Source organism: Cuculus canorus, chromosome 9, assembly GCF_017976375.1.
Source record: "Cuculus canorus isolate bCucCan1 chromosome 9, bCucCan1.pri, whole genome shotgun sequence".
Taxonomy (NCBI): Eukaryota; Metazoa; Chordata; class Aves; order Cuculiformes; family Cuculidae; genus Cuculus; species Cuculus canorus.
This window is the reverse complement of record NC_071409.1, coordinates 4,158,784-4,182,725: the sequence shown is the minus strand read 5'-3', so window position 1 is coordinate 4,182,725 and position 23,942 is coordinate 4,158,784. Positions and strand designations below refer to the sequence as shown.

General features: G+C 41.8%; 2 protein-coding genes across 5 annotated transcripts in view; one reads left to right on the top strand and one right to left on the bottom strand.

Annotated features, from left to right (window-relative positions):
- Nucleotides 1-5,043, bottom strand: part of CLSTN2 (calsyntenin 2) — a 558,864-nt gene extending 553,821 nt beyond the window's left edge. For both annotated transcript variants that reach the window (XM_054073857.1, XM_054073858.1), the window contains exon 1: nt 5,010-5,043. In XM_054073857.1, coding sequence (XP_053929832.1) covers nt 5,010-5,028 — 19 coding nt within the window. In that variant the 5' untranslated portion in view covers nt 5,029-5,043. The remainder of the gene's footprint in view (nt 1-5,009) is intronic.
- A 1,559-nt stretch (nt 5,044-6,602) lies between these two features.
- COPB2 (COPI coat complex subunit beta 2) lies at nt 6,603-23,823 on the top strand. 3 transcript variants are annotated; one of them, XM_054073861.1, is made up of 22 exons: nt 6,603-6,711; nt 9,714-9,851; nt 10,473-10,559; nt 11,528-11,654; nt 12,181-12,329; nt 13,528-13,674; nt 14,925-15,024; nt 15,163-15,305; nt 15,519-15,718; nt 16,283-16,393; nt 16,667-16,755; nt 16,839-16,945; nt 17,225-17,368; nt 18,029-18,159; nt 18,722-18,929; nt 19,153-19,263; nt 20,064-20,278; nt 20,545-20,637; nt 20,717-20,897; nt 21,035-21,103; nt 22,987-23,076; nt 23,511-23,823. In XM_054073861.1, the coding sequence occupies exons 1-22, from the start codon at nt 6,709-6,711 to the stop codon at nt 23,604-23,606; spliced, it is 2,739 nt and encodes a 912-aa protein (XP_053929836.1). In that variant the 5' UTR covers nt 6,603-6,708; the 3' UTR covers nt 23,607-23,823. The 3 variants fall into 3 exon arrangements, with proteins under 3 accessions (XP_053929836.1, XP_053929835.1, XP_053929837.1); XM_054073860.1 differs by having other exon boundaries at nt 22,984-23,076; XM_054073862.1 differs by lacking the exon at nt 22,987-23,076.
- Nucleotides 23,824-23,942: the final 119 nt, after the last annotated feature.

Here is a 23,942-nt window from a genome sequence, read left to right as displayed (position 1 = left end):
TCGCTTTCCAGGATACAGGCATGTTTTAAGAGAATGGCTCTGAATTATGGTCACATTATGGGGTTTTGAAAGGTGCTTTTGACACCCTGGATAAACCACCCTAACCTGAAAACAACACTCAGCAGCAGGGTCTTGGTTTTATGTGCCTAACACACCACAAACCTGCATCGAGCCCACGGTGAAACAACTGCTGTCAAATGACAGAACAAAAGAATGCTCATAGCAGAACACTAGGTCATGCGATGAGTGCCTAAGCAATAAGATCTTACTAAGAACAATGACAGCTCCTCTTTAACATGAATTTCCTTCCCTTTGTTTCTTTAGAAAATATACAACTGAATGATACTATTTTATATCACTGCAGTCCCATGGAAGTAGTTTTAACATCATTACTATTCCTTTGAAATAGATCCTAATGTAGAATATTTAGACATGAACACTATTCAGAGCACTTTAACTAAACAAATATGTGACAGTTTGATTCTGTATTTTTATCTACATCATAGATGCAGATCTGGAAAACGGAAAACTGCCTGATCAAGTGCAAACAACTTTGTTCATTCACAAGCTATAGACAGTTGTCAAAGTCTGGCCGTGAACCTTTCACATCAACTAAGTGTCCATAGCACTGTTCTTAAACTTCTTTTTTATTACTGCTTTATATCTGGATAAAAAATAACTCTATGTCAATCTTGTCTAACATTAATAGAAAAGAAACGTAGCATCTTCAGTTTCCCAGAAAGCTGGCAACAGATCATCCTGATGATTAGTAACACCACTCAATAAACATCTTTTGCAAGCTTATGGAAAACCCTACACTGAATCATCTGCCAAGCACACTCCAACTCTGTGCTCAGCAGTGAAAAGGTAATAATACAAAACATCAATTAAAAGTGAAACTGAATATTTTTATAACAAAATTGTTAATATAGCTATAGAACTGTCTAAGTAGCTATTGCTATTGGACTGATACTCCTCAGATAAGAAGAAATATTTTTATAGGTTTTCCAGTTCATGTTATCTCAAGGCTATACTCAGGGCAAACTAAACTGCTTGCTGAATCAGATCTTAGGAACAGTTTGACGGGTTTGAAAAAGAGCAGAAAAAATGGAATAAGTTTATCTGAATCCTCAAAACTCAATAAAATAACAGTATTACCAACATCCAGGCACTGTAAATCTGATAAAAAAACAAAGTATGTAGTCTAAACTTGGAATACCTGGGAGGATATATAGCTCTGCATTCCAAACCACTTCTGCGGTTTCAAGGCCTGCCCTTTTGCCACCAATCTTAATGGAAGTGGAATCCTGCCAAAATTGTGACTATGCCCTCCACAAAATAAAACACGAAGAAGCAAGTCTAAATAAATCAGAAGCACTAGCAGGTCAATCAAGATCATTCCTGCCAAGTGATTACATGAATGACATAAAGATAACCCTTATCTAATGAATCAACTGTACACAAAGAAGCTGTAGCCCAAGAGGGTAAGAACTGGAGTCTTTATGTAATGTACAACACTTTGTTCACTCTCACTGATAACAACTTTTGTCACTTCCCTGTTTATGGACATCTCTCTCCTCATTACTAGCATGTGGGTAACTTACTGTGCTACCACAATTAATACTTTACATTGTATTTTCTACTTAAATTACATTTACATCAGATGCTGCTAGAAGTATTGATAAGAATCCTGTTGCTGATTTTACAGAGGCTGGTATTCTGTACTCCCTTAATATCTTTCAAAAAAATGGCTAAACCTTTCTACTGAAACTTGAAGACACAAGCTGATGTAGGTCCCTTGTTCAGATGAAGACATTCAGTACAAAAAAATCTAAACCCACAGGGCTGAAGTCTGGCAGAATCATGAGTTGGAAAGGCAGGCCTGTAATGAGAGCATCTGGTGATATTATTTTAGGTGAACTCAAATACAAAAATTCCAATCCCTTCTTTACATACTGCAGTACCTATTTTCTCTGCAAGGGTCACATATAGGATTGCATTTGAAGCAACAACCATTTTTGGTTTCTGCCCCACCAGGCTGCTACCGGTTGCAAATTTTGGAGAGGATGGGATTTTTTTTTTCTAACATGAACTCCACAGTTCTGACAGCTCTGCTAAAAGTTCTAATTTCTTCTGGGATTTTAACTCCTCATTATCCTAGTGAGTTTAATACTCTGATCTTTGTATACAGGTCAGGATTGTATGCAAGGCTAGTGTGTGCACAAGAGAGAGAGAAGAGACAAAGGCTGGGTATCTCTGACTGGAAGAGACAAACTGCATTCTGCAACACTGCCACATCCCTGATCTGCAACAAAGTGAAATACTATAGTTTCAAGGGACCCTTAATTCAGATTTACAGTGGGGTTTATCTCACAGCTCTGCCATCTACATGTTAATAACGACTTTTCTTTAAGCCTATTGTGTTCCATCAATCTTTATGATCTTCCAAGTTAAGGCTGCAATGAGTTTTACTGCAGTTCACTGACTGCAAGTTAATACTCCTGGCAACAAACAGCACCTCACATTAATTTTGCATATGAAATAAACACTTTAAAATATTGTAGAGCTGACCTAAATATATAAAAGCCTCTGTATAATCTAAAAGAAAGTTTCTAATGAGACTAATACAATAATTCAGGTTACAAGACAACTTACAGAATGCTTAGGGATTACTAAGCCATCCATAATACTGCCTCAAGATAATAAAATTAGCCAAGCTCAGAGATGCTAGCAAACCGAGATCCAAAGTGAAATGCAGCGATCCTGGAAGGTGCTGTGTATCACCATAAAGAAAATAAGCAATGGCTTAAGTCTGGAGAAAGAAAGGATTTCCAGAAGAGGGTCAGTGCCCTGGGTAGAACGATCAAGGTAAAGAAATATTGGACGCTCAGGACTGAGCCACCTACTACAGCAAGCAGCAGCACACACTATATTTATTACACCACGTATGGATCTAGATAAGGGCATCTGTTAGATCTTTGCCTTAATACGAATTTCCAAAAATATGGAATAAGACATATGGATATGGCTCTTATTCCCAGACCTCTAGTCTTTACTTGAAAGAAAAAGAAAGTGGGCTGGTGTTTTATTGTTAGCCTCCCCCTTCTGCATTCAAATTCCTTTGGTTCACTGAGGATAAACTATAGGTGCTTGTGACTAGTACCCCAAACTACTTTAACGTTTTTCCCTGGAAGAACAATATTGGACTATTTTTTATCTTAAAATGCTCGATACTGCTTCCAAAAAACTTCTTATTGCCATACAAATTCAAAACCTCACAATAATTTTAGAGACAAAAGGATCTAAGCTGACATTTCAGGCAAGTGAGGTCAAGTGGATTGGCTGTCCGGAGAAGCAAGAGCCTTCCAAAGAAGAAATTACCAGTAGGCTGAAACAGTACCGTAGCTGTTTCCTGTTTACAACTGTTGTATGTCTTCTTGCAATCCCATTATAGCTGCTCTAACTACATCACCAACAATAACTCTAGTCCATTTCCTAGTTTTACAAAATTTAATAGGACAGAATGCAATTGCTTCCACTACCAGCACTGAGCTGGCCAGATGGCTACAACACCCTCTTTTTTGTAATAAAAAGGTCCTTTTTAGTTCTTTGTGTTGAGAACTTTGAAGAGATTTAAAAGTACAGGAAATATGCCATGCAACACCGTATTACTAGTTCCTTTATTATACTCTTCATTACACACACGTATCCATGCTTTACAGAAATGCTGTTCCTGTTTTTCAGAAGGCAGTTGCAGAACAGTAACAGGCACTGCATTGTAAATATTGTATGGCTTTATTCTGCATTTTTTAAGTAAGCAGGCTTATGATTGCACTCTGCTGATCTGCCACCATCTCACCCCTTGCCCTGCATCATTCTCTCCTCCTTGGTTTGCCTGTCTGTGATCTTAAAGTTACCAAGGAGCCACAAAAGCAACAGGAGGCAGACAAACTCAAGCTTGTGCCCTTCCACCAAGGTAAGGAGGCCCAGGAGGAATCAGCCAAATGCCCAGCCCAGGTGAGATGCAGCATAGCCAAGCAGGCTGGGGTACGAAACGAGCAGAGGAGCTTCAGGGCAATGGCCATGAGAAGCAGTTTTCCTCTGTTCCGCTACTCTGGAAGAAAACACAGTGTTGGGATTTTTACCTGCAAATACCTTTCACTAAATAGGCATAAGAATAGCTCTTAGGTTGCATAAAAGAACCCAAAGTAGAGATTCTGTTCTTACTTAATGTCTGTATTGAAAGCCTTAAAGAATCTCCACGGTTCCAGCTACTTTGTATATAAGCCCCCTGTCAAACAGTGCCTGGTACAGGCTACACAGGAAGAACAGGAAAGTAAATCAAACACATAATACTACTTCCTCTGCAGACCCATTTGACTTCCAGTCATTTCTGGATCATGGTTGTCTTGCCTTAGGACCGGTATCCTTGCAACTAACAGCTGTGAGGGATATTTCTTATTCTTAATTTCATTGCTTCGTTTCATTGCTTCTCTCCCACTGTAAGGTCAGCCTTGTCTTATACCCTCTGCCTCTTCTCTGCACTTCAACTTTTCTTTTATTACAACTTCCCAGGGGAAGCTAACAGCAAAGTACTTCCTTCCTCTCCCTGCTGTTATTTTCTTGACTAACAAGGTCTATTCCTTCATCTTTCACCTGTGTTCCTCACTCTCTTTGATTCCCCTTTAACACCCTCACCTCTCTGTGGACAGCTTCGTTGAGTTTTTCATGGAGAAACAGACGATGTGTGCTCTTCACCATTCGCTAATATGGGTATCCTTCCCCTATATAGCTTCTTTCTGTGTTCCAGCCTGTTCTTCTTTCAACTTCCACCTCAGCTGTCTAAAAGTCACGAATCCAACTAAAAAGTCATGTTTTCCTCAAATCATTATTTTTAAGCAAGCTTATCCAGATTCTACATGCTGAAATTCTGTACTCAAATGTTTTAAGCATTAATCTACAGTCATTAATATAATGAATTGAAAGCCTTAAAGAAAGCTGAAACTCACCCATAACATTTGAAAGCATTCTGCCCCTTTCCTTGCTTCAGGCATTTCTTTTCTCTCTTATTTTCATCGGGCTTGGGGGTTTTCTTGGAGTATTAAGTCTCTGTCCTTTCCATCTTTGCTCTCTTGGAGCAAAAATAACAAGAGTTGAAGTAATCTCTCTGTCACCCTTTTGTTTGTTTGTCCTTCTAACTGTAAACACTCCAGGGTAATGTAATCCTTCTTACTGTATTGTAGGGCAGAGCACAGGGTGAACACTTGCATCAAAACAAGTATTTTCTTTAATTGAATCCCAATTAGTATAAATGTCCTCTGTGTCACTCGTCTCCTTTGTACCAGTAAATGGAAGGGCTGCAAATTTTAATTAAAGATGGAACTTCATTCTGGAAGCAGTGCCAGGAAGAATTTTCTCAGCAGTGGTGCCTCGTGCTTTGGTGCTTCCCAAAATGTCACATTATCCATAGCATCTCTGCTAAATGCTGTTCGGGGCTGCAGTACCTGTAGCATTAGAATCACAGACTCGTAGAATGGTTTGGGTTGGAAGGGACCATGAAGGTCATCCAGTCTAACCCTGCTGCAGGGAGCAGGGACACCTTCAGCTCAATCAGGTTGCTCAGAGCCCCATCCAACCTGACCTGGAACGTTCCCAGGGATGGGGCAGCCACCACGTCTCTGGGTGACCTGTGCCAGGGCGTTGTCACCATGAGCATAAAGAATATCTTCCTAATAGCGTGTCTACACTTCTCCTCTTTTAGTTTAAAACCATCACCTCTTATGCAATTGCCTCAGGCCCTCCTAAAAAGTTTGTCCCCAGTTTTCCTGGAGCCCCTTTCAGCACTGGAAGCTGCTCAAAGATCTCCTCACAGCCTTCTGTCCTCCAGGCTTAGCAACCCCAACTCTCCCAGCCTGTCCTCGTATGGGAGTTCTCCAGCCCTCAGATCATCTCCATGCCCTCCTGTGGACTCGCTCCAACAGCTCCATGCCCTCCCAGTGCTGAGGACTCCACAGCGGGACACAGGGCTCCGGGTGGGGTCTCACCAGAGCGGAACAGAGGTGCAGAATCCACTCCATGACAAAATTTAGCTGACAAAAACGCTGTTTGGGGCTGCAGTGCCTGCAGCATCAGCTGACAGAAAGGCAAAGGAGGGATACGTCTCGCAGTCTTTCATACCTACAGGTCTGCTGGGCTGACCAGGCTCACACCTGCCTTTCTTACAGAGTGAGAGGCGCTGCTCCCAGGGCTCACCTCAGGCCGCCATCCAGTGCAGAGAGAGCGCCCTGAGCAGCCAACAGTGATCAGAGGCCCCGGCACTTCTCAGGTGACCCCAGCTCCATAGCTCCCACAGCTCCCCCACCACCTCCTGTCCGGGAGGTCCCAGCCCCCACACAGCGTGGCTGCTGGCCGCAAGGGAGCGCGCCCACCGCCATTCCCGCCGCCCTGAGGCGACGATGCGCGCGACGCCGCACGTGCCAACGGCAGCTCCCAGCCTGCGCCGCTCCACCCCGTGCCCTTGCGGACTACAACTCCCGTCATGCAACGCGGCTCCTTAGTGCCTTACAAACTACAACTCCCGGCGTGCCGTGCGGTAGCACCTTGTTCTCGCGATAACTCGCGGCGCCGGCGCCTCGTCTCGCGAGAGCAGCGGTCGCGGAAGCTCCACGTCGAAGGCTCGGGGCGCAGCTCGGGCGACGCGGCGGCGCTATGGTGAGTGCGGGGCGCTCTGACGCCGGTCGAGGGGCTCGAGCAGCCGGTCCCGGGGCGCGGGGGCTACAGGCAGGTGGTCCCGATGCTTCTCCGTAGCCCCTGGCGCAGCGCGGTTGGACGCGGAGCTCGGGTCCCGGCCTGGCGAACCGCCCCAACTCCGCACCCCGGGCCGAGGGGCGGGTTTGGCCCCGGGGGCTGCGGGCACGTCTCGACCCAAATAGTGGTGGTAAATGGGGTTGACTCCAGCTGGAGGCCGGTCACAAGCGGTGTCCGCAGGGCTCAGTGCTGGGGGCAGTCCTGTTCAGTGTCGTTGTCAATGACCTGAATGAGGGGATCGAATAAGTAAGTTTGCAGATGACCCTAAGCTGGGAGGAGGGGTCGATCTGCTGGAGGGTAGCGAGGCTCTGCAGAGGGATCTGAACAGGCTGGACTGCTGGGCTGAGGCCAATGGCATGAGGTTTAACAAGACCAAATGCCGGGTCCTACATTTGGGGCACAACAACCCTGTGCAGCGCTACAGACTGGGGGAAGAATGGCTGGAGAGCTGCACGGAAGAGAAGGACCTGGGGGTGCTGGTTGACAGCCAACTGAACATGAGCCAGCAGTGTGCCCAGGTGGCCAAGAAGGCCAACGGCATCTTGGCTTGGATCAGAAACGGTGTGACCAGCAGGTCCAGGGAGGGGATTCTCCCTCTGTACTCGGCACTGGTGAGACACACCTCGAATCCTGTGTTCAGTTCTGGGCCCCTCACTCCAAGAAGGATGTTGAGGCTCTGGAGCGTGTCCAGAGAAGAGCAATGAAGCTGGTGAGGGGGCTGGAGAACAAGTCTTATGAGGAGCAGCTGAAGGAACTGGGGTTGTTTAGCCTGGAGAAGAGGAGGCTGAGGGGAGACCTTATTGCTCTCTACAACTACCTGAAAGGATGTTGTGGAGAGGAGGGTGCTGGCCTCTTCTCCCAAGTGACAGGGGACAGGACAAAGAGGAATGGCCTCAAACTCTGCCCGGGGAGGTTCAGGCTGTATATCAGGAAGAAATTTTTCACGGAAAATGTCATGGGGCACTGGCAGAAGCTGCCCAGGGAGGTGGTGGTGTCACTGTCCCTGGAGGTGTTTAAGGGATGGGTAGATGAGGTGCTCAGGGACATGATTTAGTGGCAGATAGGATCTAGTGATTCTGTGACCCAGGGTCCCTGTTTCCTTATTGCCTGCAGAAGCCATAGTGGTTTTCTGTAGTTTCAGTTAAATAAGTTGGTGTGAGCAAAGCACTTAAAAGGCCCTGAGCATCACAGGTGAGTGAGAAGCTGGGCGTGAGCCAGCACTGAGCGCTTGCTGCAAGCCACCTGTCCTGGGTGGAATCCAAAGCAGTGGGGACAGCAGGGAGGGAGGGGATTCTGCCACTCTGCTCTGCTCTGGTGAGACCTCTGCCTGGAGTCCTGTGTTCAGCTCTGGAGTCCTCAGCTCAGGGAGGACATGGAGCTGTTGGAGAGGGTGCAGAGGAGGGCATGGAGATGATCCAAGGGCTGGAGCACCTCCTGTATGAGGACAGGCTGAGAGAGTTGGGGTTGTTCAACCTGGAAGAGAAGGCTCTGGGGAGACCTTCAAGCAGCTTCCAGTGCTCAAAGTGGTCTTATAAAAAAGATGAGGAAAACTGTTTAGTAGGGCCTGTAGCGATAGAGCAAGGGGTGGTGGTTATAAGCTGAAAGAGAGGAGATTTAGACTGATTATACAGAAGAATTTTTTTACGATGAGGGTGGTGAAACATTGGAACCGTTTGCCCAGAGCGATGGTAGATGCCCCATCCCTGAAAACATTAAAGAGTAGATTGAATGAGGCTCTCATCTGGTTGAAGATGTCCCTACTTACTGCGGGGTTGTTGGACCAGATGACCTTTAAATGTCTGTTCCAACTCCAACCATTCTGTGATTGTGCTTGGAGTCACAGAGCAGGTCCCCTGGGCTGTGTTACTGCTGTGGTGTTAATCAAACAGACATAACCGTTGTAAGTGTGTTTTGAGCACATGTTGCAGTAACCTGGTCCCTAGTAGGGTTGCGCTAAAGCTAAGCACGGAATCGTGCACTTATCTTACCTGCTTTCCTAGTATTTATGGCAGGAGAAATAGACCACAACTTCAGTCTCCGCCATCAGGTGTCACATCCATCAGGTACTGGTGCTACGCGGTAGCTGGGTGTCTTTTTCTTCTTGCAGTGTCCAATATATGTAACTGCAGGTGTTATTACTTTTATTCTGCTACTGAACGCATGCAGCATTTTTTGATCAGAAAATACCTATTAAGTTCTCTGAGAAAAACGTCAACAGCATTTAGTAAGCTCAGCAGTCTTTGAGGATCTAATCAAATATATAACGCCTCAAATATTTTAGAAAACCAATTTGCTATACATCATGCCTTTTAAATACTCTGGATTTACATTGCCAGTAATGAAAGTGGACAGTCAAAGCCTTCTTTATAAGGGAAAGACTTGAACTTTTCCCTCCCCCCAGTTTTTACAACACAGAGTTCCATCTAAAACTTAATGTTGGGACTGTGAAGAGAAATAAATTTATAATGGGCAAACATTGTATTCTGTTGCGATAGCTGGCTTTTCCCCTTTTTTTTTCAGGTGAAATAGCAGAAAGATTCATTTTCTATCATTTGTATTAGAAGCGTATTCACTTTGCTTTGCTTTAGTTGTTCAGGGACACCAGGATGACACGCGGTGCATCTTTTTTTTTTTTTTCACTGTACTGGAGATAATTTCTACAGATGAAAAAATTCTGTATTTCACAAAAGTGTACTAAGTAGACCCACTGCATTTGCTGGGAATGTGATGTTTCCAGACCCCCTACAAAACCAAATGGATTCGAAAGAGCAGAAATCTTCTGTCTGACTGAAAAGTAGGATTAACCTTTTATCTTAAGGCTTAACTTTCACTTTCCTTCTTTTATCATATTTCTGTACCGGTTTGATGTTGAAGAACTTGATATTCTCAATTCTTTTCCTCTCTAGCCTCTCCGACTTGATATAAAACGGAAACTAACAGCTCGGTCTGACCGGGTGAAGAGTGTTGACTTGCATCCCACAGAACCATGGATGCTGGCTAGCCTTTACAATGGCAGTGTTTGTGTTTGGAACCATGAAACACAGGTGATGATTTGGGTTTTCCTTTATTGTGAAATCATCATAACCTTTTCTTATTTTCTGTTTTTCAATAGTAGGTACACAAGAAGAATCTTAAAGTGCTGCCACTAATTAACTGTACTCTCGCCTGTCTTATTATTACAAAAGGCGGTATAATAATAGACCAGGAAAATCTTTAGCTGTGGCTTTACTGAAGTTTCACTTCCCACAAATTTATTTTTCAAAAATTCTCTCTTTTGTGGATTCCTACAAACTAATCCCTTCCCTTGTGAAAGATCAGCTGCCTCAATCCTGTGTCAGCCATCTGTATTTGTGGAGCTTGTAGGAACTGTTAGACCTCTACCTGGCTATCAAGTATAGCTGAAATTGGGCAGCAGCTCCAAAAATATTTGGAGTTCAACTTGGTTTTGGAATGGAGAACATAAAGGTGATGTTAAAAGAACAGGACAGGCAAATACCTCCCTTCTCAGGCAGGTATGTTGCTTTGAAAAAGTGCACCTGTAGCAGTGTAGGATTTATGGAGAGTTGCCAGTGGTGACTGACTGGACACTGTCAGGGAAAAATGACAATCTGATCTCCAAACTGTTATTTCCTCCCTTGCTATAAATTTATTATTTTTATTTTTAGACTCTGGTGAAGACTTTTGAAGTGTGTGACCTGCCAGTGAGAGCTGCTAAATTCGTGGCAAGAAAGAACTGGGTTGTTACAGGAGCTGTAAGCTACTGTCTTGTGATTTCTCTACTTTATTTTCATGCCAGTCCTTTGTACGCCACTTCATAATGTCATTGGGTTTGAGCTTGTAGAAGAGAAAGAAATACTTCAATATAGTTTTCCAGAAGTTTTCTCTTAAGTAAGCATAGAAACTTCTCCTTTGAAATGAAGAGCTTAGCCACCTAATATGGTAGCTAATTCTGCGTGTAGTGCAAGGTAGAGCTAGATTCAACTTGTACTGTCAACTGGAACACAGGTAGCACTCAATTTCTACTAAATGTTAGTAGTGCTACATTAACTCAGATGAAACTATTGACTGTTCTAAGTAAGATGAGTAGTGATAGGTTTATAACTAAGTTTCATTTACTCTTACGGCCTTGTAAGCCATGCTTACCTCTGAAAGCTTTACCTGAGGTTTTATTCCTTGCCAGATAGTTCTTCAAAAAGAATAAAAAATATTTAGTAACACTACTTTTAATATACTGTATCTGGAATAAAATATCTCCACCCCCCACACCCCTCACATAAAAAAAAAAATCTTTCCTTTAAAAAATAAAGTTGAAATCACCTTTTGTCTTGACTTAGAGCTACAAGTTCTTTCCTCCTGGCCCCACAGCTTTAACATCATTGTGAATATTATATTGTTGGAGACCCTTTTTTTTATTTTCATTTAAGGTATTAATAATTTTAAAAGCACTTTTCTTAATTTTAAATCTAGAGACTATCTTTGAAAAAGGAAATTTTAGTTGAAGTTTTTTCTATTTCATAAATGCATAGGAATAGGATGAGGTAATTTGTAGACTTTGAGTATAATTTGTATCATTAGTGATGTACAGAAAAGACATTTTCTTAAACATTTTGATATTAGAGGCTCTTTGCTGGTGGAATGTTTTTTTTCTAGCTACTCTGCATTGAATATCAAGTGTATTATCAGAGTCTGTTTTAATGGTGGCTTTTGTTCCCTTTCATAGGATGATATGCAAATTAGAGTTTTTAATTATAACACCTTGGAACGAGTTCACATGTTTGAAGCACATTCAGATTACATCCGTTGTATTGCTGTGCATCCCACACAGCCTTTCATACTGACAAGCAGCGGTAAGAGTTCTTCAGTATACTTTTATATCTATTAACCAGCTACTTTTAGGCTTCTGTTTTCTGTCTAGTGAGGGATGGCACGTCTTTCTTTTTTCTGCTGAAACAGGAATCCTCAAGCAAGTGGCCAACATGACAGTTGTCATTTTCTGTTGTTTTTTGCCAGATGCATTCGTGATTTTTTTAAAGGAATATAAACTGTTCTCACAATTTAAAATATAATATCTTGTGTTCTTGTCAGAGGAGACTGAATAACCTTGTTCCTTAATATCTGCCAGAGGAAAGGTTCGTATATACGCTAAGTAGTCTGGCAAACTCTCAAATAACAGCTAAAATTCTGATTTTTTTAAAGAAAATTCTGTAGTAATTTGGAGTATGTTTTCAGCCGGCAGTATTAGTAGTGCCCCCTTTCAGCGGGGAAGGGTTGAATGAGCCTTCAGCTTGATGTTATTAAGGATTGTGTAGTTTAAGAAGGTAGATATCAGAATGTATTAAACTAACTGAAGCTTGGTTTTGTTTTCTTTTCAAGATGACATGCTCATTAAACTCTGGGACTGGGATAAAAAATGGTCTTGTTCTCAGGTGTTTGAAGGACACACCCACTATGTCATGCAGATTGTCATAAACCCGAAGGACAATAATCAGTTTGCCAGCGCCTCTTTGGATAGGACAATCAAGGTAGAGAAACTGTATTTGGGGTTTTCAGTCATTAAGTAATTATCGGAGTATACAAACCAACCCTACTAAATGGACAATGGGTCAGAATTACTAAAAGCAGATGCAGTAATAGATTTTTTTATTGAACAGAGACCTGAACATTGGTCAAGTTACTATGCACGAACTAAGTAATTCACTAGATTTACAAGATTACCGGTCACTTCTAATCGTTGGAATGTACTTCACTAAGCTTGAAGTGCTGCATTTCCATTTGGATTACACAGAAATATTGGGGAGGGGAATGGTTGTACTGTCAGTGAGTAGTTTCAGAGAGTTGAGACTATATATATGTGTATAAATACTTATATATGTGTACATAGTGGGTAAAGCCTTTAACTGGGTGCGTTTAAAAAAAAATAGTAGTAAAGGAGTTTCTCCCATTCTTTTCATGTCTCTGGCTGTCTATCTATTGAATTGTTTCCAAAGGTGTCTTCAGCCTTCTCACTGTACACCCTGATGAGTCTTATTTGCTGCGAAACTATTACTAAATATCTGGGAGTATAGATTTACAGCCACCTGAGCAGTGAGACTTCGTCACATTCTCTGTAAATTGTCAGTGTGTTGGCTGAAAAAAGCCATTTTTTATTTCATACATCCTTAGATGTTGACATTAGGTGCATCTAAATGTTGATTTGATGTGATAATCAGGGGAGAATAGCAGTATATCTACAACTTGACTCCTTTTGAGTCCTCATTTAGCGTGAGCTTCATCATTTGTTTAATGTAGTGGGAAAAACTAAAACTGAGGGCACAGTTGGGAGCAACCCATGTATGCACAAATAGTTGATTGCTTTTTCAAGGTCTGTTAGTTAATTGCATAAACAGATATTGCTTCCTACAAACAGTGTCTTACATGGGTTTATGTTTTCAAGAGAAAACTTGAAAGAAACAAACTCCATTGTTCCAAGGTGTCGGCACAGCGTGTGCAGCTCAGCACTTTCTTTCTGTTTGATAGGCAGGGGAGGATGGTAGTTTGATAAGCGCTTGTTCAGGTTCTTCACCTAAGAAAACAACTGTGTCTTTGGAGTTCCATATCCTTTATCTTTGGGATTGTAAAGTACATCTGAACTCCTACTATGTTTGGCAAGGTTGACCTGGATGCAAAAGATTGCTAACTACATGTGGTTGGGTTTTTTGGTGTTTTTTTTTTTCTGGGAAGGTGTGGCAGCTTGGCTCCTCTTCACCCAACTTTACTTTGGAAGGCCACGAGAAGGGAGTGAACTGCATTGACTACTACAGCGGAGGAGACAAGCCATATCTCATCTCGGGTGCGGATGACCGGTTGGTTAAGATCTGGGACTACCAGGTAAGCGTTCAACTCTTCATAAGCTTTTGTGCAGACTGCCATGGCAAAGCCAATAATGAAGAAACAGAAAAAGAGGAAGATTTTCCCTCGGAAAGAAGGAAGTGGGGGAAATTTTTCATAAGACTTTTTAATTATTTTTTTTTAAAAAAACATTATTAAGCATTGAGAAATCCTGCTGTGAATTTAAGTAACTGCAAAATTCATTGGTAGAATTAAATTTGATGTAAGGTTTTTAATATTAGCATCAGGGCTTTTTCTTGTAATGTAGTAACCCCTGCCTTTTGGACGTTTTTCATGGATTATGGTGCCCCTCTTACATGTTCAAATGTAGATATCGTTCATTTGTCAACTCTTTCCTTGCTCTCACTTCTCTTTTTGTTTTCTTCTTTATTCCCTTCCCTCTCCCCTTTTTCTTCCTATGCACATTTAAACAGGCCCATGTGGCCGTGCCCACACATGCTTGTGTGTCTACTTGACAGTTTGCCAGGGTCGTGATGTCACTATTCTGAATGCTCCACAGGAAAGAGGTTGAATCCAGGGATTCAGTTCTGCTGCTGGAACCTAAAGCTCCCAAGTTGTTCCATGTACAAGTGTATGAATGTGTGGAAGGGCAAGACGTAATTTGTTAGATCATACTTTCTGTTTCTTAAAGCATATTGGCCTGGAGTAACTCCATGCTCGGAAGTTAGAGCTAGCGCTGTTCATTTAAGAATGTGCTGCAGCAGAGACTGTCACACAACAGTGCTTGACACTGTGCCACCATACATCAGCTACATTGTCTAATCATTGTTGTCTTGAGCAGAGTAGACTTTTCTTTCACAGCTGTGTGCTTCTTAACAAAGACAATATATGATCTGTCTTCACCTGTAATTAGATTCAGATAGATGTTTTGCTCTGGGTTTTTTTTGCAGTGAACTCAGCTTTCTATCTTGCTTTAATCTGTTGTGCTACACAGCTGAGAGAAAGAGTGTCTTCTAGGGAGAAACTCATCTGAAGATAGAGGAAAACAACCATGTCAAGGGAAATAAATAATTTCTCCTGGAGAAGAGAAATTAACTCAATACAATCATTGTTTTTAATGTGCCTGATGCTGTTGTTTGAGCATCTTGGAAGTAAATGCTGCTGCAAGAAATCTAGAGAAATGTGTTTGCAGGTTAATTTTGGATTTGGGGGGAGATTTTTCGAAGAAACGAAGGCAAGAAAGTGTTTATTATCTGTGTTCGTACTTCCAACTCTTTTTTTTCTTTCAGAATAAAACATGTGTCCAAACACTGGAAGGACATGCTCAAAATGTGTCATGTGTCAGCTTCCACCCTGAACTGCCCATCATTATCACAGGCTCAGAAGATGGTAATTTTGTATTTTCTGGTATATAAAGGATAGGGGAAGAACTTACGGGAGAACTCTTTTGGTGGTGTGGCTACGCACTTCCTGCCCTCGCATTGAGAGGAGAGATAAAAGGCATGCTCTTCTTTCTTTTTCCTCTAGGAACCGTGCGCATTTGGCACTCAAGCACTTACCGCCTGGAAAGTACCCTCAACTACGGAATGGAGAGAGTGTGGTGTGTGGCCAGTTTAAGAGGATCCAATAATGTGGCTTTGGGATATGATGAAGGCAGCATTATTGTTAAGGTACGCTTAATCATTTAACATGAGAAATAGTGATTTATCACCATCCTGTGCAGAGCAACTCATTTCTGATTCTGTGATAATATATACAATACTGAGAACTCAGTATTTTAATGAGCGTGTTTGGACAGAGCCAGGGTGTTTCAATGTTTAACTGAAAAGAAAATCAAGGATGTATTTTTTCTATCTGCCAAATTCTTGTGCTACCCTTCTTAGCTTGGTCGTGAAGAACCTGCCATGTCCATGGATGCAAATGGAAAAATTATTTGGGCTAAACATTCAGAAGTCCAACAGGCAAACTTGAAAGCGATGGGAGATACTGAAATCAAAGATGGAGAAAGATTGCCGCTGGCTGTAAAGGATATGGGGAGCTGTGAAATCTATCCTCAGACCATTCAGCACAACCCTAATGGACGGTAATAGATTTTAGAACAGAATACTTAAGCACTTCTGTATTCTCCTTCTTTTTTTGTATATATATATATATATATACACACACACACATATGAAAACTTTTTGAATGGAAAAAGAGTTGCATGTGTGCTGGCGGCTGAGAGGCTACAGAGAACAGGTCTGTCAGAATCAGGCGCTGTAATATCAGAGGAATAGACGGGCTTCACCTGTAAAACTGCTGCTTAAACAGAGAAGTTGGACTTTCTGGGTAGGAGAAGAAGTATGCAAACAAAATACATTAAGTACTAGCAGCAAGCACATTCCTTTATCCCTTAATTTTTTTTGTTAGCAGATAAGCTAAATTAAAAGAAAAGGGAAGGGATACAAGGTACAAGAGCTGCTCAGTAGAGACCAGAAGGAAGAGGGAATAGCAAGTGGCTAGCAACATGACACAGAGAAAAACCCAGCTTTCTGACAGTTATGGAATATAGGAAGCTCTCGTTCTGTCTGCAGTTGCAGTGTTTATATTGGGCTCAGGTCCTTCCCTTTTCAGACAGATGTCTGACAAACATGTCTTTCTCCTCTAGGTTTGTGGTAGTGTGTGGTGACGGTGAGTACATCATCTACACAGCGATGGCTTTGAGAAACAAGAGCTTTGGTTCTGCACAGGAGTTCGTATGGGCACATGATTCTTCAGAGTAAGCGTTGCAGATTTTCTTCCCTTGTATTAACTGAAACTTGCTGCTGCTGGTTTGCAGGCTGTCCAAACAGTAAACTGACCTGAAGGCTAAAACCTGTGTGGATAATGAGCTTCCAGTACCTGTCCTGCTTTAAATTTTTCTGTTTGTAGCACTTTGCTCATTTTTGAAAATAAATCAAATGCAGTTGTTTTGTAGCAGCTTATGACGTTAGTAATTTGTTACTTTAGAAGTCTAATGTTTGTTTGTTTTTACAATGCAATCTTTATTTAGATACGCCATCAGGGAGAGCAACAGTGTTGTAAAGATATTTAAAAATTTCAAAGAGAAGAAGTCATTCAAACCCGATTTTGGAGCGGAAGGTATGTATTTACTTTTAAAATAGATATGTTGGTGCATTGTTTTTTGCACGACGTGGATTTCTTTCATTTTTATTTTGTTGCAGGCATCTACGGTGGGTTCCTGTTGGGCGTCAGATCTGTTAATGGTTTGGCATTCTATGATTGGGAAAACACAGAACTGATTCGCAGAATTGAAATTCAGCCCAAACATGTAAGTTGGGATTGCAGATAGTTACCTCTCTGTCTTTACTGATTTCATTTTTATTTTTAATAGACCACTGATTCTCTTGAATGAAGCCAAGCTGTCAACCATAAAGTAGTAACTTTTCTTAACTCAGTCTTGTAGCAGAAAGGGGAAAAAAATCCCTGTATGTGTTGGTTTCTCAGGTACTAAAGCTTCTGTTAGAGTTAGTATGTTTTAATCTTGGTTTATGCATCCTCCTTTCTTAACCTGAGCTCTCTAAAACAGTGCCATTATTGATTGATACAGATTTTCTGGTCTGACTCGGGTGAGCTCGTTTGCATCGCCACGGAAGAGTCATTCTTCATTCTGAAATACCTGTCAGAAAAAGTCGCAGCAGCCCAAGAAACACATGAAGGTGTCACTGAAGATGGAATTGAAGATGCGTTTGAGGTACCTCTTATTTGAAAAGTGGAATAGGATTAGAAATCCTTGAAGGAAGTGTTCTCAGAGTATAGCAAATGCAGTCCTTAACATGGTCCTATTAACTTTTAGTTGCCAGAACACTGGAACGCAGGGGACATAGTACACAGCAGCCTGAGGAAAGCTGTTAGTCGTTTTGTTTGTGTTCCCTGGGGAATCCCAGTGTGACAGACCTTGATGTCTACATTTCTATCCAGATACATTTGCAATTCTCACAAGAGTTATAGAGGTTATTTTCGAAGCACTCACTCATGCAGTATGTGTACCTTGCTTCAACGTTTTCTGCAATTTTCAAGCTTAGAAATGTTATTGAAATTTGAGAACAAGGGGAAAAAAAACAGAAACCACTTTCCTTTTGAAATTTTTCATTGATTATCTTGCTTAACACTTAGTTTGGTGCTTGTTTCCTAGATTTGTAATTTCTTTAGTTAAGGTGGAGATTTCATATGTTACAGCGTTTTTGTAAAACTAAAAGCATTGTTTAAGTATTTCCAATCTGTATCTAAACTTTTTTTGCAAGTTGCCCAACTATTTACTTAACTATAGAATATTAATTTGAAAAAACAGTAGTCTTGCTGCTATCTAAAAGTACCTTTTTACATATCTAATTAAATGGAATTTAATTTTCAGGTTCTCGGTGAGATTCAGGAGATTGTGAAAACAGGCTTGTGGGTTGGTGACTGCTTTATTTACACCAGCTCTGTGAACAGACTCAACTATTACGTTGGAGGAGAAATTGTCACTATTGCCCATTTAGACAGGTAAGTCGCTGCATCAGGTTGGAAGCAAGCCCTAAAGGTTTGGTCAACAAAGATCATAGAATCATAGAATAGTTTGGGTTGGAAGGAACCTTAAAGCCCATCCAGTTCCACCCCCTGCCATGGGCAGGGACACCTCTCACTGGCTCAGGCTGCCCAAGGCCCATCCAACCTGGCCTGGAACACCTCCAGGGATGGGGCAGCCACAGCTTCCCTGGGCAACCTGGGCCAGAGCCTCACCACCCTCATAGTGAAGAAATTCCTCCTTATGTCCAGTCTAAATCTGCCCCTCTCCAGTTTATACCCATTCCCCTCGTCCTCACTACAAGCCTTTGTAAACAGACTCCCCCCAGCTTTCCTGTAGCCCCTTCAGGTATTGGAAGGTCGCTATAGATAGGACAAGGTGAACCTCATGGCAGTGGCAAACAGTGTTGGGTGAAAGGGCTTACATAGTAAAATAGGAATTTTTCACGAGTGTACTTACTGTTCTAAGAACTATCGGACATTTTTGTAGCCCATTTGGTAGTGAATCTATTTGAGATGGTTGTTCTTTGTTCTGTTTCAGGACAATGTATCTCTTGGGCTATATCCCTAAGGACAACCGGCTTTATTTGGGTGATAAAGAGCTAAACATTGTTAGCTACTCTTTGCTGGTCTCCGTGCTTGAATATCAAACGGCTGTAATGAGAAGAGATTTTGGTATGGCTGATAAAGTTCTTCCCACAATTCCGAAAGAACAGAGAACCAGAGTTGCGCATTTTCTTGAAAAACAGGCAAGAAAACTACTTTTACTTCTCAAATCTCAATACATCTTTTTTTTTCACATTTCTAATTGAATTTGTGAAGCAAAACCAGATCATTCTATCTGCAAGCATAAACTCTTTTAAATGATCTGTATTTACTTCAGAACACTGTGTCTAGGGGGCTTCCATTAGAACATCTCCAATGCTGTTTGACTTGACAGATCACAGTCTTACTTTCAGATTTTTATTTTAGGGCTTCAAACAACAAGCTCTTGCAGTATCTACAGATCCAGAACATCGTTTCGAACTTGCTCTTCAACTTGGAGAATTAAAAATAGCCTATCAGCTTGCAGTGGAAGCAGAGGTAAACAGAATTTTTGGCGATTCATACAATTCTGAGTATTCATGTGAATCTAAGAGGCTGTGTAAGAAAAGATAGTCGTATGTGGAGATGCAGTACAGCTCCCTGAACACTATGCAAATGCCTACAACTTCCTCGATGAAGTTCTTCTTCTATCTGTAATTCAAAAGGATCTAATCTGTGGGATGGGATAGAAAAATGTCTGCTCAGAAAACTACAGGAATTCCTGGCCAATACAAAACTTAAACCAAGCGTCAAGCCTTAATCTCCAGTATTGGGCAGCGAGAGCAGGAAGAATAGCAGAACTGAAGCCTCTAGGCCTTTGGTCCCACCTCAGCAAACTCGGACTGATGCGCTAGGAAGAGTTCCGGGGCAGTGATGTGTCCCAGAGCCCTTACTCAGAGAAATGATCTCATGGTTCACATTGTAAAGGAACAAAGTTACAGATAAGGAATGTTAACTTATTTTCAAAGGTTTTTCTTATATTTGAAGGTTAAGTTGGTAACTTTCTTTAAGAGATTGTTACTGTTTCAGTTTCCAAAGTTATTTGTATCTCCCCTCTCCCTTTTTATAGAAAACATGTTTATTTTATGTAATGGTGTAGCTGTGAAATGACCTGCATTTAACACACACGGTGTCATGTGTGATCGTGGTGTCTCACAGGGAGGACGAGTGTAACGATGAGATGCCATACCTTAACAAGCAAACTTCCATTTTCATATTGAATGTTCTAAAAGATCTTTAAATGCTGGTCAAAAATGCGAGGGGTTTTGTTTTATTCTCTCCCCTTTCTGTCCCATTAGTCAGAACAGAAATGGAAGCAACTTGCTGAGCTTGCCATTAGCAAATGCCAGTTTGGCTTAGCCCAGGAGTGTCTCCACCACGCGCAAGACTATGGAGGGCTGCTGCTCCTGGCTACAGCTTCAGGAAACGCCAACATGGTGAATAAATTAGCTGAAGGAGCAGAAAAAGATGGCAAGAACAATGTTGCATTTATGAGCTACTTCCTGCAGGGAAAGTAAGTAGCAAGCTTGAAATTCAGATTGTTGTGTTCCACTTTCGGAAATGTAGTTCTTTGAACCGTTAACTACCACTCGCTTAAAACATTCTGGAGAAAGATTGTGGCATGTGCCTTTTCAGTAGGACTGATTCTATTATATGATAGCCACTACTTTAAAAATTTGAATTGAAAGTATTTTAATGTAATAGAATAAAAAGCTAATTAGTACAAGAATTTGTCTTTATTCAACTTACTGGTTAAAATCACGTTTTATAATCCTCTAGGCTTGATTCATGTTTAGAACTCCTGATTAAAACCGGGCGTCTCCCAGAAGCTGCTTTTCTTGCACGGACTTACTTGCCCAGCCAAGTTTCCAGGTAACTTCAAAGCACGTGCAGAGCGTGACCAGCGTTGTCAGAATCAGCTGTACCTAACAACTGTGGTTCACCTTTCCAGAGTTGTTAAACTGTGGCGGGAGAATCTCTCTAAAGTCAATCAAAAAGCTGCCGAGTCCCTTGCTGATCCTACAGAATATGAGAATCTTTTCCCTGGACTGAAGGAGGCTTTCGTTGCTGAAGAATATGTTAAACAAAGTCTTGCTGAGTTGCGGCCAGCCAGGGAATACCCCCTTGTCATTGTAAGTACCAACTGGGAGCTCTTATTGTCTCTAGAAGAAAAACATTTGGCGCTGTGTAAATTCAGCTTTCAGCAAGCCAGCACAACCACTTAAACCTTCTGTGAACATGCGTTCTGGTGTTTGTTTTTTACTTTTAGCCAAACGAAGAAAGAAACTTACTTGAAGAAGCAAAAGGCTTTGAGCCTTCTGGAGTAATGGCACCTCAGGTCAGTGTCACTGCTGCATGTTAAAGAGCCTGTTTTCTATTGTACAGTAACATCTACCCTGGAGAATATCCACTAATAAGGGACAAATTATTACTCTTATTGACTTGACTGTAAGCACTGTAGCAGAGTTCCACGTTCTTTTGCCTCAGACTCTTCTTACTCTACTTCAGTAACCACTAAGACTTCTTGAATGTGCAGTTAGTTCTTTTAAGTGGTTACTTATTTTGGGTCATCTTTTGTTACTGTGAGTAATTGTAGTTTTCCCACTGAATTCATCCCGCAGAAAAACTATTTCAGTTGCACACACAGAGACTGCCTCAAGTGCTGCGAGCTTTGTAAGAGCTCAGTGGGTGGAACCTGAAAACTCTGGCATATTACAGCAATTAAAAATGCTTTATATTCTTTGCTAGCATGCATCATTATGGAATAATGCTACTCCATAACTAACTGACTAGGAATCCTGCTCAGTTACTTGAAACAGTTTTAAGCAATATCTGAAGTAACTCAGACCAGGTTTTTTTTCTTGACCACCTCAGCTGCATGTGTTTTGCAGAAAACATAGAAACATAGAATCACTAGGTTGGAAAAGACCTACTGGATCATCGAGTCCAACCGTTCCTATCAATCCCTAAACCATGCACCTCAGCACCTCATCCACCTATCCTTTAAATGCCTCCAGGGAAGGTGACCCCATCCCCTCCCTGGGCAGTCTCTGCCAGTGCCTAATGACCCTTTCCATGAAAAATTTTTTCCTGATGTCCAGCCTGAACCTCCCCTGGCGGAGCTTGAGGCCATTCCCCCTTGTCCTGTCACATTGAATGTGTCCATGACACATTTAAGGTATAAGCATACAGATTGAAGCGAACACTTAAAATGCTTTTCAGAGCTTAATAGAAGATGACAACTTCTACTTCTTACCCATACTAAATACACTTTATATTTAACATGAAAACCAGAAAGTGAGAACTTGTCTAAGTGAAAATTGGCAGCTCTTTGAGGCTATGAACTGCAGTAGCAACGGAGGGAGCAGCAGAAAGTCATAACTTCCCATTCTGCCTCTTTTTTCCCTCAGAGGAGATGCCCTATAAAACTTCACTGACAGCTCAGAGAAGCTAGTTTACTTTCAAGTAGCTTTAGTGACTGTTTGCTTCTTCTGTATCAAAGCAACTATCACTAAAGCAAAATCAAACCTTTGTGCATGTTTGCTAAAGGAGATGCAGAAATAGCATTGCAGAAGTTACCTAAACCAAGCTAGAACCAGCTTGCATTAGAAGCTGAAAACAAGCCTACTGATGTTAGAAAAGTATCTTTGCACTCAGTTACTGATTGCATAAAGTCCTTAAACAGCAGTTGTCTCTTACAGCTGAGGCTGGATATGGCAAGTTTTGTAGGAGATCTGAATACGGTTAATTGAATAATCATACTAATTGATTAATTATCTCAATATGAAACTTGTGCAGCAGCAAAGAGAAGGTGAAGTGTTAAACCATTACAGGGTATAGAACACAAAGCCCAACAAAAGCACTGAGATTCACTGCCTTTGCTAAAACTGCTGTGCCAGTGTTGAGTAACCTCATCTCCTTCCTGCTGAGGATCTGGAAAATCACTGACTTTCTAAGGGCACTTCACTTTCTGAAGGCTGTTTGCATTCTATCAGTTCCATCATCCACTGCTCTAAATAAACTGGGCAGAGGAACAGCAGTCTCCAGCGAAGTGAGGTCTAGAGGCCTTGCTGGCAGGGAAGATTTGGTTCTTGAATTACTGAGGGACACTTGGAAAGAGAACACTGGGAGAGAGGGATTAGAGCTCTGCTGCTGTTCCCTTGCTTTTGTTCAGAGAACTTGAATTCAAAAGAACTTAGGGAATCCCTTTTTCCTTAGAAGAAGGTTGAAGAACCAATTCCATCTCCCAGACAAGAAGCCATGAAGACAGTTTTGCAGAATTCTGACCCACTTCCAACAAGAGATCAAAAGGTACCGAAATATATTTTTATGATGGGAAAAACCAGCACAAAATTAATTTTAAGTTAAAGACTTAAACTAATATTGTGATTAAGCCAAGCTGCTGGGAGGCATCCCTTTCTATGTTTGTAGTCCCAGCCAGCTTAGTACCAGTGCAGCGTGTGGATCCCTTCCTCTTGCCTGCAGAAGCCCCGCGCAGTAACACAGACCAGGACCTACAGCCTTGGGGGTTTACAAGGAACACAGCTGGTCAGAACAGGGGGAAAAGCTGCAATTCTGAGAGGAGCTTTCTTAGCAAGAGGGCAGCTTCTCTCTACAGCAGGCTGGAACATTTGCTCTAGCTGACTGCCTTAGCATGGTGTGCAAATGCATCCTGCAGAATCAAACACGCTGGCTGATGTGGGACCATGGTGGTATCCCCTTAACCTAGTCCTCTCTTTTCCTAGACACTGCTGGACTTGGAAGATGACCTGGATAACTTGGATCTGGAGGATATTGATACCACAGATATCAATCTGGATGAAGAGATCTTAGATGAGTGAACATACTTTAGATGACCAAATCAATTACTCCAAAGAAAGGAATGAAGATCTGTGGACTCTGTGCTGCAAGTTATTTTGATTTTTATACTGCAAGTGGACCAGGTACCTGTAGAAAGCAAGGTAGACCCAGCACCTGTGAAGTAAAAATCACTTCCAACGCATACTAAAAAAATGGTTTCATGTATCGACCAGTTCAATAAACCCTTTTAAATATTCAGTTCTCCATTTACTGGCAATTCTTCTATTCTTATCCTAGCTCCCCTAGTGTGTATTGCAAATGTTGGAAATAGGAGTGTAGGTTAAAACAGGAATGCTTGGCTACTGCCTTTTCTTTCC

Bases quoted from the DNA above. Each gene is read 5' to 3' on its own strand.
- COPB2 (XM_054073860.1), top strand. The intron at 12,330-13,527 runs GTAGAGAAACTG...TTTTCTGGGAAG, and splicing joins CTTTGGATAGGACAATCAAG to GTGTGGCAGCTTGGCTCCTC. The intron at 23,077-23,510 runs GTACCGAAATAT...CTCTTTTCCTAG, and splicing joins TTCCAACAAGAGATCAAAAG to ACACTGCTGGACTTGGAAGA.